At 49.6% G+C, this 15,938-nt stretch overlaps 1 protein-coding gene across 1 annotated transcript; it reads left to right on the top strand.

The window, feature by feature from the left end:
* The first annotated feature begins 896 nt into the window (after positions 1-896).
* On the top strand, positions 897-11,157 carry CYP2E1 (cytochrome P450 family 2 subfamily E member 1). Its single transcript, XM_005906894.3, has 9 exons — positions 897-1,073; positions 2,016-2,175; positions 5,249-5,398; positions 5,676-5,836; positions 6,290-6,466; positions 7,460-7,601; positions 9,484-9,671; positions 10,151-10,292; positions 10,967-11,157. Exons 1-9 carry the CDS (start codon positions 897-899, stop codon positions 11,155-11,157), a joined length of 1,488 nt encoding a protein of 495 aa, XP_005906956.2.
* Positions 11,158-15,938: the final 4,781 nt, after the last annotated feature.

The following is a 15,938-nucleotide window of genomic DNA, read 5'->3' as shown; positions in this document are numbered from 1 at the left end:
CCTATGTAATATATACAATAAAAATTTATCTAAAAAAAAAAAAAAAGAAGCAATTTGGAGCTCTGTGGTATCCTACACAAATAAATATAGGACATTTTAAAACACAAAGTCTACTCAGCTCATTGATTTTAACATACACAATAAAAATTCTAATATTTTTGATTTTAGAATTTGACAAAATGCTTCTAAACAGTAATTATCCCCCAATTTTCTATAATGAACATGTACCTTTTTTAATAGTCAGAGATTAACTTTTTCACAATTGGTCAACTCTTCTTTTTTCCCCTCTACTGAATCTGCCAGTTGATTTGACAAAGTGGACTAACATTCGGGTGCTGAATTTTTCTTCTCTGGCCAGGAGTTTGGCTGCTGGTGATTCAGTACCATTGGGGCTGCTCAGACAAAACTCTTGCTCAGGGGTTGAGAATTGCACCAGGAGGTCAGGCATTTTGCCATGGAAATGATCGGCACAGAATTGATGTTGCCTTACATAAATCCTATCAGAAACAAACCCATGTAAATAGGACCTTACTCCTCCTTGTCCACCCAATGCCAAAGGGAGGACAGGCCCCCACCCCACACTCTGACCTATGGGCTGGTGGAGCTCCCCTGGATGCTGTGTTTACTGACATTGGTGCAGGTGTCAGCAGCCAGTGTTGGCAGAGCCCAGGCATGGCCATGTGGGTTCCTGGATAAAGTTCTAATGAGTTGCCACTGAAGGGATCAGCCTTTGAAATGATGGCCAACAGCAGCTAATAATAAACTAATGTCTTGGGCTGGAGGATAAGGAAGGTGGCATTGGTCAGCTGCTCACCCTCCTTCTCAAGAATGCATTATAAAAGCTTTGCCTCTCCATGGGAGCATCCTCAAAAGTCGGCAGATCCCCCAAGGGCACCATGGCCGCCCTGGGCATCACGGTCGCCCTGCTGGTGTGGATGGCCACCCTGCTGTTCATCTCCATCTGGAAGCACATCTACAGCAGCTGGAAACTGCCCCCTGGCCCTTTCCCACTGCCCATCATCGGGAATCTTTTACAACTGGATATTAAGAACATTCCCAAATCCTTCACCAGGGTAAGAGAAATATTGTTGATTTGAGGGGGGAGAATTCAGAAATTAGATGTAATATGTGTGCATTCAACTCACTCTCAGACAAATAATAATTCAATACCAGCTTGTTGTGAATCAACTGAATTACCAATACCACCCAAGAGTGATAATCCAAATGTTATGCTACCGATGCAGCTTGGGCATGCTGCTCAGTGGGCACTGGTCATGGTTAACCAGAGGCCCTGCTTGAGCAGTGCTAACTGCCTTGTCGTTGGGTGGCTTGGCAGCCCGGTGTGGCTGTGGCTGCTGCCTGCCGCTGCTGTGCAAGGAGGGACCTGCGCTGACACCTGACGCACACCGGCTGGGCATCAGTCTGCAGCTCTCCTTAGGTGCCAAAGAACAGGAGGAAAAGTGAGGTGTTTGACCCCGACACACACCTCTTACTGCATTTGTTGTGACCAGTGAATGAGCTCATAACTCTAGAAGCTAAATGCGTTGATGAATCTATTAAAAGAGTTAACAAAAGAGTGTCCTAGGGCACAGAGCCGCTTTACAAGGCACTGATGAGCGTCACGCTCCAGGGGGAAAGACGGGCTTGGGGACTCTGGACAGTTCAGATCCAGGGTGTCCAACAGCATTGTAGGGTCCAGGACCTTGACTAGGAACAGCAGACTGGAGGTGGTGGGGGCAGTCACGCGGAGAGACCTCAGGAGGACGCGAGGAATCAGCCAGGCCTTCCGACTTAACTGTGTCTGGGAGGGAGGGGAACGAGGTGCAGCCCGGTGCGTGGCCAAGCGTGCCTGCACCGGGATGCGCTGCCTGTGGAAGAAGCCGCAGTGGGGAGGGCCTTCCCCAGGTTGCTCTGGGTTCTCCTGGTCAACAACAGTGGCCTTGGGGATCACGTTAAAGCATGGGCCTCCCCTTGGAGGCAGCGCGGCTCACCCCACGGCCTGTTGGTCTCCGCAGCTGGCAGAGAGGTACGGGCCGGTGTTCACCCTGTACCTGGGCTCTCAGCGTGCCGTGGTCGTGCATGGCTACAAGCCCGTGAAGGAGGTCCTGCTTGACTACAAGAACGAGTTTTCTGGCAGAGGAGAAAACCCTGGGTTCCAGGAGCACAAGAACAATGGTGTGTCCCACTCGGGGTTGGGGTGCTGGGGGGGTGTTGGGGGAGGCCCTGAAGTGATAGTAACAACTTGCTGAAGACAGAAAGGTGATGTGACCCACAGACAAGTCAGGGGATGATTGGTTCATTCAGTCATTGCTCTGCGTGTTTTGATGAAAGCTACTGCATGAACCTTGCACACCAGAGTGGACAAGACCTGGAATATCCACCCACTGACCAGCAAGACAGACATATTCATAGAGAAACAGGCCAGAGGAAGCTGCTTCTGCTGTCTGGCCCAGCAGTGCCTGCCTCCACAGACCTTTCCGCCTCCCTGGGTCCCCAGTCTCTCCCGGGAGCTGTTTCCACTCACAGCTTCAACTGCTCCAGGGTGTTGGGGCTCCATCTACTGAGGTCCCTCACCCACGAATGGCACCCACCTGTCTATTGAGGGGGCCTCTGATGTCCCACCCGGGGCTGTTCTTAGATCAGGAAGAGGGCGCTGAGATGTCCCTGTGACCCCTCTTTCCTCTGCCTCTCCCAGTCCCCAGGCTCCAGACTCAAGAGTTCCCTATGCAGGGGAGAAGGCCTGGGGATCTAACTGGTCTTTATTGGAGTATTTTCCAGAGTCCTGACTTCAGACTCTACCATCTGCATCTCCTGGGAGGTCCTGGGAGGGCTGGGGACACTGGCTGGTGGGGGTGCCCCTCCTGCCCTCCCAGCTCTGAGGGCTCCTGGCCCCTGCTGTCCTCCGACCTCAGCCGCTTGTCCTTGGCTGCTTGCTCTCTGGTGTTTAAGTGAGATTCTAAAGCAGATTAGTGTGAAACAGCATCCCTTCTACCACATAACTTGGAACCCTCACTTCTTCCTGAGTCAATTTTGGTGATGAGCTTCTGGAAAACTCATTTTATGGAGAATTTCCAAACTGATGTGCTTACAGTTGTATATGGACTTCTTGCCTTATTTTTCCAGTCTGCATTTCTGAGGCATTTGATTGTCTGTCTTAGATACTGTGCTTTTGTTTTTCTTCTTAGGAGCTCCTGAAACCAAATTAAGCACCTAAGCTTTGTCATTTACACAGAGGAGGTTTACTGGAGGAGAGCCCTGGGAGGGCAGGAGTTCTGGAGTCAAAGAGCTTTACCATGGTCAGGGGGGGTCAGGGAGGCCTGGTGCAAGTCACGTGCCCCTGGAAGTGGTCAGGCAGAGCCGGCTTCCCCGTCCTGCGGCTGGGACACAAGGCGCCTGACTGCATCCTGCCTGTGCCACACTGTGGGACACGCACTGCATGTCCACACAGCCTGGGGCTGACCCTGCACATCAGCCAGCCATTGGAGCAGGTCTGTGGTCCCCAGGAACAATGACGTGAATGGTCTCGGTTACCATAGTATGGAGCAGCAGCTGCGTGTCAATGTGCTGAGAGGGCCGCCCATCATTTCAGTCTGCAAGGCTCTGGAAGGGGAGCTTCCTTGCCTCCGTTTCTGCCTGTTTGGTCCCAAACAATGGCGCTCCTCTGGGATCTGTCTCTTTACCTGCATGTCTCTGTGGCTCACCATCTCTGCCTCTGTATCTCTCTTTCTCTTTGTCTCTTCTTACATTTTTCTGTATCTTCTTTTCTTTCTACACAATTCTCCCCAAAACATTTTTAAACTCCCTTCTTCCCTGCCCCTCCCTCCTCAGCCACCTCCTCTCCTCACCACGTGCTCTTCAGAGCGGCCCCCAGCACCTCTCCTTCCTGCCTTTCCTCTAGCGCCTCAGGCCCTTAGGCCTTGGGGCACAGCCTCTGCCCCATTCTCCAGCCTCCTCAGCACACCCTGGCATCCTTGCTTGTCTGCCCTGTGTCCTGGGCCAGCAACGTGGAGGGCAGAGCTGCCCGGGGCCCAGCCAGGCTGAGGGAGTAGACACCCATGAGTTTGGAATGTCCCTTCCCTAGGTGCCCTCTTGGGCTGCTCTGCTGCATACCCAGCTTCCACTTGGTCCATTATACAATGCCCCACAGGAATCAGTGCCAGGACACCTGAATGCATGACCCTGAGCTCAGTCCTACCTGTACTTTTAACTTGGTGAAGAGTATCTGTAAATGGGCCTCCTCAATGCCCACACACCCGTCAGTGGTCATGCTCTCCATCCGTGGGCTTGTCTGCGTGGCTGCCTCCTTGGATCACACACCTCTTCTTCCAGCCCCTCTGGTGCTTCCTCTGCAGGCCATCCAGGTATCCTCTCGGGCCTGGCCAGACTTCCTTCAGGAAAGACTGGGGCCACGGCCTTCCTCAGACCTGGACATGCAGGCGGGAAGCAGCTTGAGGGCTTCCCACATCTCGAGGTCTGCTGGCTGTAGCCTTGGATGTTAGTAAGGACTTGCTGTGAAGCCACAAAGTGCAAGTCGAGGCATCTGTAACATGAGGGTCAAAAATGACTGAAAGCAATGTTACGTGCCAGCCTGGATGGAAGGGGATTTTCAGAGAATGGAAACATATGTGTGGCTGTGTCCCTTCGCTGTTCATCTGCAACCATCACAGTGGTGTTAATTGGCTGTGCTGCTACTCTCACGCGAAGGTTGCTCAGTTCTGGCCGACTCTTTGTGATCCCGGGAACTATACAGTCCATGGAATTCTCCAGGCCAGAATACTGGAGTGGGTAGCCTTTCTCTTCTCCAGGGGACCTTCCCAATACAAGAATCGAACCCAGGTTTTCCATAGTGCAGGTGGATTCTTTACCAGCTGAGCCACACACCCTAATACGAAATGTTTTGGTGGTTAAAAAAAAAGAAAAAATCACCAAAAGCAAAATAGCCTCAAAGGAATTAGTCAGGAGGCAGGAAAGAGGCGGGAGGCACTTCTTGGTAGTCAGGCATGGTCCCCCTATCGTGGTGGGACGCAAGACATAGTGAGGGAAGCAAGGAGGCTGTGATTGAGGAGCTTACATGAGCAACAGAGGAAACCAGGCTCCACACCAAAGGCCTCCCTGCAAAGCAGAGCGTTGGTCCCTGTGTGGTCAGTGGGCCCCTCAGTGTTCCCTGCAGAGCCGAGCCCATTACTCCTGCCCTCCTTCTCCTGAGAAAAACGTTTGTGGTAATGGTTCTCCTGCTCCCTCTCCTTAGGGATCATTTTCAACAATGGATCAACCTGGCGGGACACCCGACGGTTCTCGTTGACCACCCTCCGTGACTTAGGGATGGGAAAACAGGGCAATGAGCAGCGGATCCAGAGGGAGGCCCACTTCCTGCTGGAGGTGCTCAGGAAGACCCAGGGTGCGTACAGCCTGGGGCTCACACCCACCCTCCTCCAACGTCAGCCCACAGACACCACTTCACACGGCGGTTTCCCCTCTGATCCTGGGGGTAAGGTGATCACCGAGCGTGTAGCTGGTGTGTCCTGAATCACTGACAAGTAAGGAAAACCCAAGCGGCTCACACTTCCACCACGTCCCAAGAATTCTCACGGTTCTAGAGTGTCTCCTCACAAGACTGGAAATGCCCCTCCTGCCGGGCCCACAGCACGCGCCCTCTCAACGCCCCTGTTTTCCAGGCCAGCCCTTTGACCCCACGTTTGTCGTCGGCTTTGCACCTTACAATGTCATCTCTGACATCCTCTTCCACAAACGCTTTGACTATAAAGATCAGACGAGCCTGAGGCTGATGAGTCTGTTCAACGAGAACTTCTACCTGCTCAGCAGCCCCTGGATCCAGGTGAAGCACTCTCCTCGCTTCTGCCTGTTTTGCACCTTGCTTCAATTTGATGGTTTACAGCAGGAAAAGGATAAGAAGGGTCACTTGTGTGTGTGTGGACAGATGGGCACACAAGACTAGATACCATGAACGCTCCTTCTGGAGACTTCCATGGAGTCCGTGGTTCCACCTAGCTAGCCTTGGGACACTTACTGTTTTCCTCTTTAAATTGATCCTCACTAGACAGGCAGTACCTCTGCCTACGTGCTCGCGTTCCCACCACAGAACTCACACGGCACTCATAGAGTAGTGCCCAAAAAGATACTTTTAGCCAAAATGTTCCAAATAATACAATATTGACAGCCATAAATTTGGGTTTGGAGAAGGTTATTATCCTGGCACACAAAATGCTATTGCATCCAGAAAAAATGTGTATAGTAAGAAAATTCTCTCCCTTCATCCCTCTCTTTCTAGCTTTATAATAATTTCTCAGACTACCTACAGTACCTGCCTGGAAGCCATAGAAAGCTACTGAAAAATGTGTCTGAAGTAAAAAGTTATGCTTTAGAAAGAGTGAAGGATTACCAGAAGTCCCTGGAACCCAGCTGCCCCCGAGGCTTCTTGGACACCATGCTGATAGAAATGGCCAAGGTACACTCACAGTTCACGGCTTCCGGACCAGGTGGAGCTGAGTCCTCGGCTGTTACGAGATGGGTTTGCAGGGCAGGGGGTGCTTTTTTCAGATTTATATGATGACTTGCACTGTGGTGTCCATGCCGCCCACACTGGGTACATCCTGATGCTCTCAGTTTTACACATATGCACTGGCTTCAGCATGACCTCCACACACATCGACACTCGGCCAGCCTGCTGGGCCACGCTGCACTCTGCTGTCTGTTGAGCTCACCAACAAGATGGCTTCTCTTGGGGAAGCTGTCTAGGGGGTGTGGATTTGGGTGAGTGGGACTTTCACACTGGCTTCCTCCAGCCCATGCTTTTTAACCACTTCTGATCAATTAATGACTGCGTCTCATCTGGGGAGAGGCCCTCAGCATTCCTCCTCAGCACTTAACTCCCAAATTGTGCACGACCTCAGGGGGTGGAGCCCTTCCTAACACAACCTCCCTGACATCCTCTTGGGTCCCCTCCCAGACTGGCCACACTTCTCTCTCCTTGGCACCACAGGACGCTCTGGAGCGCCACACCTGGCTTCCCTGTATGACTTGCTCCAGTTGTCTGAGAGCCTCCTCCATCTGCTGGGCCCCCTCCCACCCCTCTTCCCATTATAACCTGCTTCCTGGGACTGAAAGGCCCAGCTGTGGGGGCAGTAGGAGCCGAGGGCAGCCCTGCAGGAGCCCCATAGTCAGCCCTGGGCTGCTGGAGGTCATGGCACAGGGCCAGGAAGGGCCTCAGCCCCCAGGAGGGCCCTTGGTGGCATAGAAGGATCGCCAGTCTCTCAGCGCCCCCACAGTCCTTTGCTGGGAGCCTTGGTTCCCTCACTGTGCGATGGAGCTGATGGTTCTGTGCAGGATGGGCCCGAGGAGCGGGCAGGGCGGGCAGGTGCGCCTCTGCTCAGGGACACAGGGTCTCTTTTTCATCCACCTGAAGATGTTTCCTCATTGAGTTCCTGTCTCCCATCCACAGGAAAGACACAGTGTGGACCCTATGTACACCTTGGAAAACATCGCTGTGACTGTGGCCGACCTGCTCTTTGCGGGGACAGAGACCACCAGCACCACCCTGCGATACGGGCTCCTGATTCTCATGAAATACCCGGAGGTTGAAGGTAGGACAAGTAATAGGCCAGGACTCTGGACATTGTGGCTGTCACACGTGGACGGAGACCCTGTGTCCCTCAGCCTGGAACATTCAGGCTTCAGCTCCCTGTCTGCAAAACAGGGAGTGACACTGGGGTCACTGGAGGAACGCTCTGGGGGAAGTGTTCTTGTACATGACAGGCACCTGGCACTCAGCCCTCCCACACCCACGGACACACCCAGATTGCGAAAGAAAGTCCAGTGAAGAAACGCCATACTTCCAGAATCCACTCCAGGACATGATCTGTTTATGAGAGAGTGAACATGTGCTCATCACCCTAAGACCCAGCCTTTCAGGAAGAGCTGGGAGGGAGGAGCAAGACCTCCTGGCTTATCTCACCAGATTGGAAGAGGGATCACAGAAGGAACCTCTGGTAAAGCATTGCAAGTCTGCCTGCTGCCCTGGGTCCAGCCCTCCTTTCCAGGGCTCCTCCCCAGCACCTGGACCAGGTGAACTTGGGGTAGATCAGGCGTGACTTTGGGGGCTGCATGCGCAGAGCGTCAGGCATTAGAAACAGCCCCACCGCAGCCTATAGGTGAGCAGCACTGTATGTTGGCAGGCTGGTCAGCACCAGTACTAAGGGAGAGGAGGCAGAGGGGCCATCACCAGTGCTCGGGCCTGGAGCCCCCCACCTTTCACTGGGCTGCCCAGAGCTGCGGTGGGGGTCCCCACTGCAAGGAGCTCCTCACCACCTCAGCCATGCCTCTTGCTGATGATAATAATTTGGTTCCTGCTGTGTGCCAGGTGTGGGCATTAGCCCTTTAATACACTGTGGTCTTGAAGGCTGATGTGAAAGGGCATGAAATTATTACCTCGGGAACATGGGTATGTGACCCATCCAGGGTCAGACCTGCTCCATCTGACTCCAAGGCCTTCACCTTTCTATTGGACAGAAAAGTAAGGGAAAGGAGCCCAGAGTCCACAGAGCAAAGCCCATATGCATCTGGGGCAGTTTTGAAGGAGCTCTGACCACTCTGTACTAGGAGATCCACAGCCTCCAAAATTGTTTTATTTTATTAATTATGACAAATTTCCAGTATAGAGGAAAAGACAGAAAATAAATATGACAGTCATCTATACATCCATTGCCAAATTTAACATGTTAACGTTTTGGAGTACTGACTCGGAGCTCTTGAAAAGAAAGATTGCAGAGCCAGCCGAGGATGCTCCTCACCTCCCTGGCTTCCCCGCCCGCCCCAGACTGCAGTCTTCCTGGAGTGCTGTGCAGCATCCCATGTAGGGCTTCTTACATTTACCAATTACTAAGTATTTACCATTTGCTAAGTAATACCATCTGTATTGTTATATGTGTTGAAATTTTTTCACTTGGTTACAATACTGCAGGGCGCTGTGTAGTCCTCTCAACATATTACAAAGGCCCACAGTTAACCTCAAACCTAGCAAGGCCAAGCAACTGCCAAAGGCTGCTGTTCCTTTTGCCAGGAGAGGGGCTTCCAGAATCCTTCCTCCAAGGCCCTTCAGGAGTGCGACATGCTTGTCTGTTTCCACTCTCCATTCGCCTCCATACTCCGAAGAAGCATGCAACAAGCCAGCCTGGGGTAACAATTGATACAAGTTTCCTCCTGCTAGAAATCCCCAAGACCCTTTTTAATCCTCTCCTCCTGGCATGGAGGCAAGCACTGGACTAGCCATGACCAGCTAAGAGAATGGAGTCCATAAATAGACATGTAAATGCTGTAGACGGCACGTAACTTCACTGACCTTAGCTCTTGCTGACATGTGCGGATGAATTACCCAATAATCTGAAGCTCCATAAACATCTACTGGGTCTATGGATGGGTGTTGAGCCAGCTTGGAGTGATGCATTTATTCCATGCATATCTTGGCAGAGAAACTTCATGAAGAAATTGACAGGGTGATTGGGCCAAGCCGAATCCCTGCCGTCAAGGACAGGCTGGACATGCCCTACCTGGATGCTGTGGTACATGAGATTCAGCGATTCATCGACCTCATTCCCTCCAATCTGCTCCACAAAGCAACCCAGGACACAGTGTTCAGAGGATATGTCATCCCCAAGGTCAGATGTGAGCCTGCAGTGCACACCCAGCAGATCAGCTGCCTTCCAGGGAACAGGATGGGGCCAAGGACACCCTGCCTTGGCAGGTGTTGCTGAACACTAAGGGCTGGGCCAGCATCCCTACCTGCAGAGTGCCCCTCCCCCAGCAGGCCTGGCGTGGACCTGGTGACCCCAGAAATGAGGGCTTCTGGGAAGGGGGTTCCTCAGGTGGTGCCTAGGGCTGTGGTGTGTCCCAGAACCAGGAACAGACAACAGTACCATCCAGCCCTGCATGTGTCACTCAGAGAAGCTACTGGCCCAAGAAGATGAGAACTCTCATCACCATTTAGTCATGACTCCACCTGCTATCTGCCCTTAGGCAAAAAACTTCTCCAATTGGAAATGTACCATTTGTCTAATGTAAAATTCAACTGGGGGCCCCAGATGAAAGCCTGTGATATGTTAACCTGACTGACCAAGGTGGCCTGTGTTCCCTCCAGGGCACAGTCATAATTCCGACGCTGGACTCTGTCTTATACGATAGGCAAGAGTTTCCTGAACCAGAGAAGTTTAAACCAGAGCACTTTCTGAATGAAAATGGAAAGTTCAAGTACAGTGACCATTTTAAGGCGTTTTCTGCAGGTAAGAAGCATTCAGAGGCAGCACCTCCCGTGGGATTGTCCCTGATTCCTACTCTCTGCTCCACATGTGATCTGCATCGTGCGCCTTACCCCAGCCTGACCCAAGCGTGTTCTTCCCTGTGCAGAGAGGTTAGATGACATCTTGTCACTGAAGTCCTGAGATTGAGTTGAGGATGAGTCATTTTTCTCCTTAGATACTTCATTTAATAGAACTTGGTGAACTCTTTCACAGCTATATTGCCTGCTTCTCAATAATTTTAAACAAGGATCACTGAGAAAAACCTAGTACTCGGTCACCTGGACCCGTCATAGGGCTGCCTTCCCTCCCCGGGAAGCCCTCCCCTTGGTGTGCTGTGAGGGAAGGTCTGTGACCAACTTTGTAACTGTAACCCTCAGTGTGAGAGCACTGGCTTCCCCGTGGGCCCCCCTTCTTCCCCTAGGACGTCAGGCTGAGCACTGGCAGAGTCGATTCTCCCAACCTACCACAGGTTTATGCAGTTGAGAGCTGGTGGTTGGGGCCCTGATCCTCCTACACTGAAATCCACTCTGGGCCCCCGTTCAGTGGGTAGATGGGGCCCAGTTCTGCTTTGGTGCCATGACACATGGCCTCCTCCCACCCCCTCTCCCCCTGCTACCTGGCCTGGAGCAGAGTCTTAGTGTCCTTGTCACCTCCAGGAAAGCGGGTGTGTGTTGGAGAAGGCCTGGCTCGCATGGAACTGTTCCTGCTCTTGGCCGCCATCCTGCAGCACTTTAACTTGAAGTCACTTGTTGACCCCAAGGATATCGACCTCAGCCCCATTGCAATTGGGTTTGGCAAGATCCCGCCCCGTTACAAACTCTGTCTCATTCCCCGCTCAAAAGTGTGAGGTGCAAACGCCCTGAAACCCCGAGCTCCCCTGCATCCCCTCTGTGAGGACTCTACAAGCCCAGGCTCCAGAGGGAACCACCTGTGCCAGAGACACTGCTTTCCAGGCCACGTTCCTCAGACAGAACTTGAAAGCAAAGTGCAAAAGGATTGTGTCAAACTAATTAAACTAATTAGCACAAACTATGACTTAGCTTGTGTTGGAGTTCCTAGAAATCATGGTAAGTAAGAACATATCAGTATAGTTTAAACTAAACTTCTGAGAAAAATAGAGCTACCCAGTCATCAGAGTCAGTATGTCTTATAAAGGAGTCACAAAGAGGAAAACAGATGCTATTTTGTTGTTCAGAAAAAATAAAATAATATAGCTTTGGCTATCTTCCTTAGGATATGAAGTTCTTCCTTCAGGCTCTCTAGTAGTATCATCCTGTGCTATATTTTAAGACTGAAATATATCTGAAGAGTCATCATAAACATCTGTTATTATCTCTTAAGATTAAAGTCTGACTTTGTGCCTGCAAGGGGAAGTTCTAAGCATGTGGAGACTGGTGTGGAATGAGCCAGAAACTTGGAAATCATTAACCAGCTCCATAACCTGAATCTCAGAAGAATCTGTGAGACAGAAGAATAATTCTGGACAAGAACACTATCCCCATCCACGGGGCACACACCAGGAACCTCCTGCCTTGACTTCCCTGTCAGTAAAAGGGGTGTGAGAGCAGCCTCCAGGGGTGTGAGGGCCGAGCGGGTGTGATGCAGAGCTTCAGAGCGCGGTGCAGTACCCGAGTCCCACGTGTGTCCCAGGCTCCTTAGTAAAGTGAGACACCCCAGCAGTGCAGCCTCATCCCGTCTCTCATTGACCCTCCTGCTTCTCACGTAGGAGGATCATGTGATAGCATTGTGCCCACCCAGGTAACCCAGGACCATCTCCTGTTCTCAGGGTCCTTACACTAATCCATTTCATATTCAGAGTTCCACCTTCCATGTGAGGTAGCTTACTTATAGCTTAGAAAGAAGAAAGTGGTGTCATGTCCCAAGGAAACCCAAAACCTAGCAGAGCAAATTACAAGATCTGAAAGCCTGAGGATCCCTTTTGGCTTGAAGCTCTGCCTGCTGAAGCCAGTGGGGCAGAGGTCCTACCCTTGATTCTCTGCTGGGCAGGTATCATGCCCCTAGATCTTTGTCAGACAGCCCTGCCTCCAGTACTTCAGACAGGAACAGTCTATCTTGTTGGAAGCAAGTCCAAGATTCTCATTTTTGAAACCAAGGAATCGACCCTGATGATCTGAGTCACCTTTGGGGTCATGTGTCACTTGTCTAAAAGTATAACACACTTCACAGCTGAATGGCTCTATCATCTCATCCTGTAAAATCCACGAAGCCCAACAGCATTTATTGGTTGCTTCCCATCTTCACTCCAAATTGGCAGTTTTCCTGCTGAGGTAGCTGATTAATTCCCAGTTCACACCCAATACTAATTTCCTTATCCAAGGGACACTGAGTCACACCCTTGATCTTCTCTTCCAAACATGGATATATATTTTTTCAATCAGTTCGGTTCAGTTCAGTCAATCAGTCATGTTTGACTCTATGACCCCAGCACACCTGGACTGCAGCACATCAGATCTCCCTGTCCATCGCCAACTCTTGGAGCTTGTTCAAACTCATGTCCAAAAGCCGGTGATGCCATCCAACCATCTCATCCTCTGTTGTCCCCTTCTCCTCCTGCCTTGAATCTTTCCCAGCATCACGGTCTTAACAAATGAGTCAGTTCTTCGCATCAGGTGGCCAAAGTATTGGAGTTTCAGCTTCAACATCAGTCCTTCCAATGAATATTCAGGACTGCTTTCCTTTAGGATGGACTGGTTGGATCTCCTTGCAGTCCAAGGGACTCTCAAGAGTCTTCTCCAACACCAGAGTTCAAAAGCATCAGTTCTCTGGTGCTCAGCTTTCTTTATGGTCCAACTCTCACATCTGTACATGACTACTGGAAAAACCATAGCTTTGACTAGATGGACATTTCTCAGAAAAGTAATGTCTCTGCTTTTTAATATGCTGTCTAGGTTTGTCATAGCTTTTCTTCCAAGGAGCAAGCATCTTTTAATTTCATGGCTGCCATCACCATCTGCAGTGATTTTTGGAGCCCAGAAAATAAAGGCTGTCACAGTTGCCATTGTTTCCCCATCTATTTGCCATGAAGTGATGGGATGCCATGATCTTAGTTTTTTGAATGCTGAGTTTGAAGTCAGATTTTTCACTCTCTTCTTTCATTTTCATCAAGAGGCTCTTCATTTCCTCTTCACTTTCTGCCATAAGGGTGGTGTCATCTCCATATCTGAGGTTATTGATATTTCTACCGACAATCTTGATTTCAGCTTGTGCTTCATCCAGTCCTGCATTTCACATGATCTACGCTGCATATAAGTTAAATAAGCAAGGTGACAATACATGGCCTTGATGTACTCCTTTTCCTATTTGGAACCAGTCTGCTGTTCCATGTCCAGTTCTAACTGTTGCTTCTTGACCTGCATACAGATTTCTCAGGAGGCAGGTAAGGTGGTCTGGTATTCCCATCTCTTGAAGAATCTTCCACAGTTTTTTGTGACCCACACAGTCAAAGGCTTTGGTGTATTCAATAAAGCAGAAGTCGATATTTGTCTGGAACTCTCTTGCTTTTTCGATGATCCAACAGATGTTGGCAATTTGATCTCTGTTTCCTCTGCCTTTTCTCGGTTCACATACTGTTGACGCCTCGCTTGGAGAATTTTGAACATTACTTTGCTGACGTGTGAAAGGGAAAGTTGCTCACTTGTGTCTACCTCTTTGCGACCCCATGGACTGTACAGTCCATGGAATTCTCCAGGCCAGAATACTGGAGTGGGTAGTCTTTCCTTTCTCCAACGGATCTTTCCAACCCAGGGATCGAACTCAGGTCTCCTGCACTGCAGGCAGGTTCTTTACCAGCTGAGCCACCAGGGAAGCCCATTGCAAGCTTGTGAGATGAGTGCAGTTGTGTGGTAGTTGAACATTCTTTGGGAATGCCTTTTCTTGGGGATTGGAATGACAACTGATCTTTTCCAGCCCTGTGGCCACTGTTGAGTTTTCTGAATTTGCTGGAATATTGAGTGCAGCACTTTAGCAGCAGCATCTTTTAGGATTTGAAATAGCTTAGCTTGAATTCCATCACCTCCACTAGCTTTGTTAGTAGTGATGCTTCCTAAGACCCACTTGACTTCGCATTACAGGATGTCTGGCTCTAGGTGAGTGATCACACCATTGTGGTTATCTGGGTTATTAAGAGCATTTTTGTATAGTTTTTCTGTGTATTCTTGCCACCTTTTCTTAATATCTTCTGCTTTTGTTAGGTCCATACCATTTCTGTCCTTTATTGTGCCCATCTTTGCATGAACTGTCCCCTTGGTATCTCTAATTTTCTTGAAGAGATCTCTACTCTTTCCCATTCTATTGTTTTCCTCTATACCTTTGCACTGATCACTGAGGAAGGTTCTTATCTTTCCTTGCTGTTGTTTGGAACTCTGCATTCAGATGGGTATATCTTTCCTTTTCTCCTTTGCTTTTCTCTTCCCTTCTTTTCACAGCTATTTGTAAGGCCTCCTCAGACAGCCATTTTGCCTTTTTGAATTTCTTTTTCTTGGGTGGGGTTGGTCTTGATGACTTCCTCCTGTACAATGTCAGGAACTGCTGTCCATAGTTCTTCAGGTGCTCTGTCTATCAGATCTAATCCCTTGAATCTATTTGTCACTTCCACTGTGTAATCATAAGAGATTTGATTTAGGTCATACCTGAATGGTTTAGTGGTTTTCCTTACTTTCTTCAATTTAAGTCTGAATTTTGCAATAAAGAGTTCATGATCTGAGCCACAGTCAGCTCCTGGTCTTGTTTTTGCTGACTATGTAGAGCTTCTTCATCTTCAGCTGCAAAGAATATAATCAATCTGATTGCGGTGTTGACCATCTGGTGATGTCCATATGGAGAGTCTTCTCTTGTGTTGTTGGAGCAGGGTGTTTGCTATACTAGTGCATTCTCTTGGCAAAACTCTGTTGGCCTTTGCCCTGCTTCATTTTGTACTCCAAGGCCAAACTTGCCTATTACTCCAGGTATGTCTTGACTTCCTACTTTTGCATTCCAATCCCCTATGAGGAAAAGGACTTAAAAAAAAATGTTATTTCTAGAAGGTCTTGTAGGTCCTCATGTAGCCATTCAACTTCAGCTTCTTCAACATTACTGGTTGGGGCATAGACTTGGATGACTGTGATATTGGACGGTTTGCCTTGGAAATGAACAGAGATCATTCTATCATTTTTGACATTGCACCCAAGAGCTGCATTTCCAACTCTTTTGTTGACTCTGAGGCCTACTCCATTTCTTGTAAGGGATTCTCGCCCACAGTAGTAGATATAATGGTCATCTGAGTTAAAGTCACCCATTTCAGTCCATTTTAGTTCACTGATTCCTAAAATGTTGATGTTCACTCTTGCCATTTCCTGTTTGACCATTCCCAACTTACCTTGATTCGTGGGCCTAACATTCCAGGTTCCTATGCAATATTGTTCTTTACAGCATTGGACTTTAATTCCATCACCAGTCACATCCACAACTGGGCATTGTTTTCACTGTGGCTTTGTTCTTTCTGAAGTTATTTCTCTATTCTTCTCCAGTAGCATACTACTGACTTGGGAGTTTATCGTTCAGTGTCATATCTTTTTGCCTTTTCGTACTGTTCATGGGGTTCTCAAGGCAAGAATACTGAAGTGATTTGCC

Source organism: Bos mutus, chromosome 26, assembly GCF_027580195.1.
Source record: "Bos mutus isolate GX-2022 chromosome 26, NWIPB_WYAK_1.1, whole genome shotgun sequence".
NCBI lineage: Eukaryota > Metazoa > Chordata > Mammalia > Artiodactyla > Bovidae > Bos > Bos mutus.
Note: the sequence above shows the minus strand (reverse complement) of the source record. Positions and strands in the feature narration are given on the sequence as shown.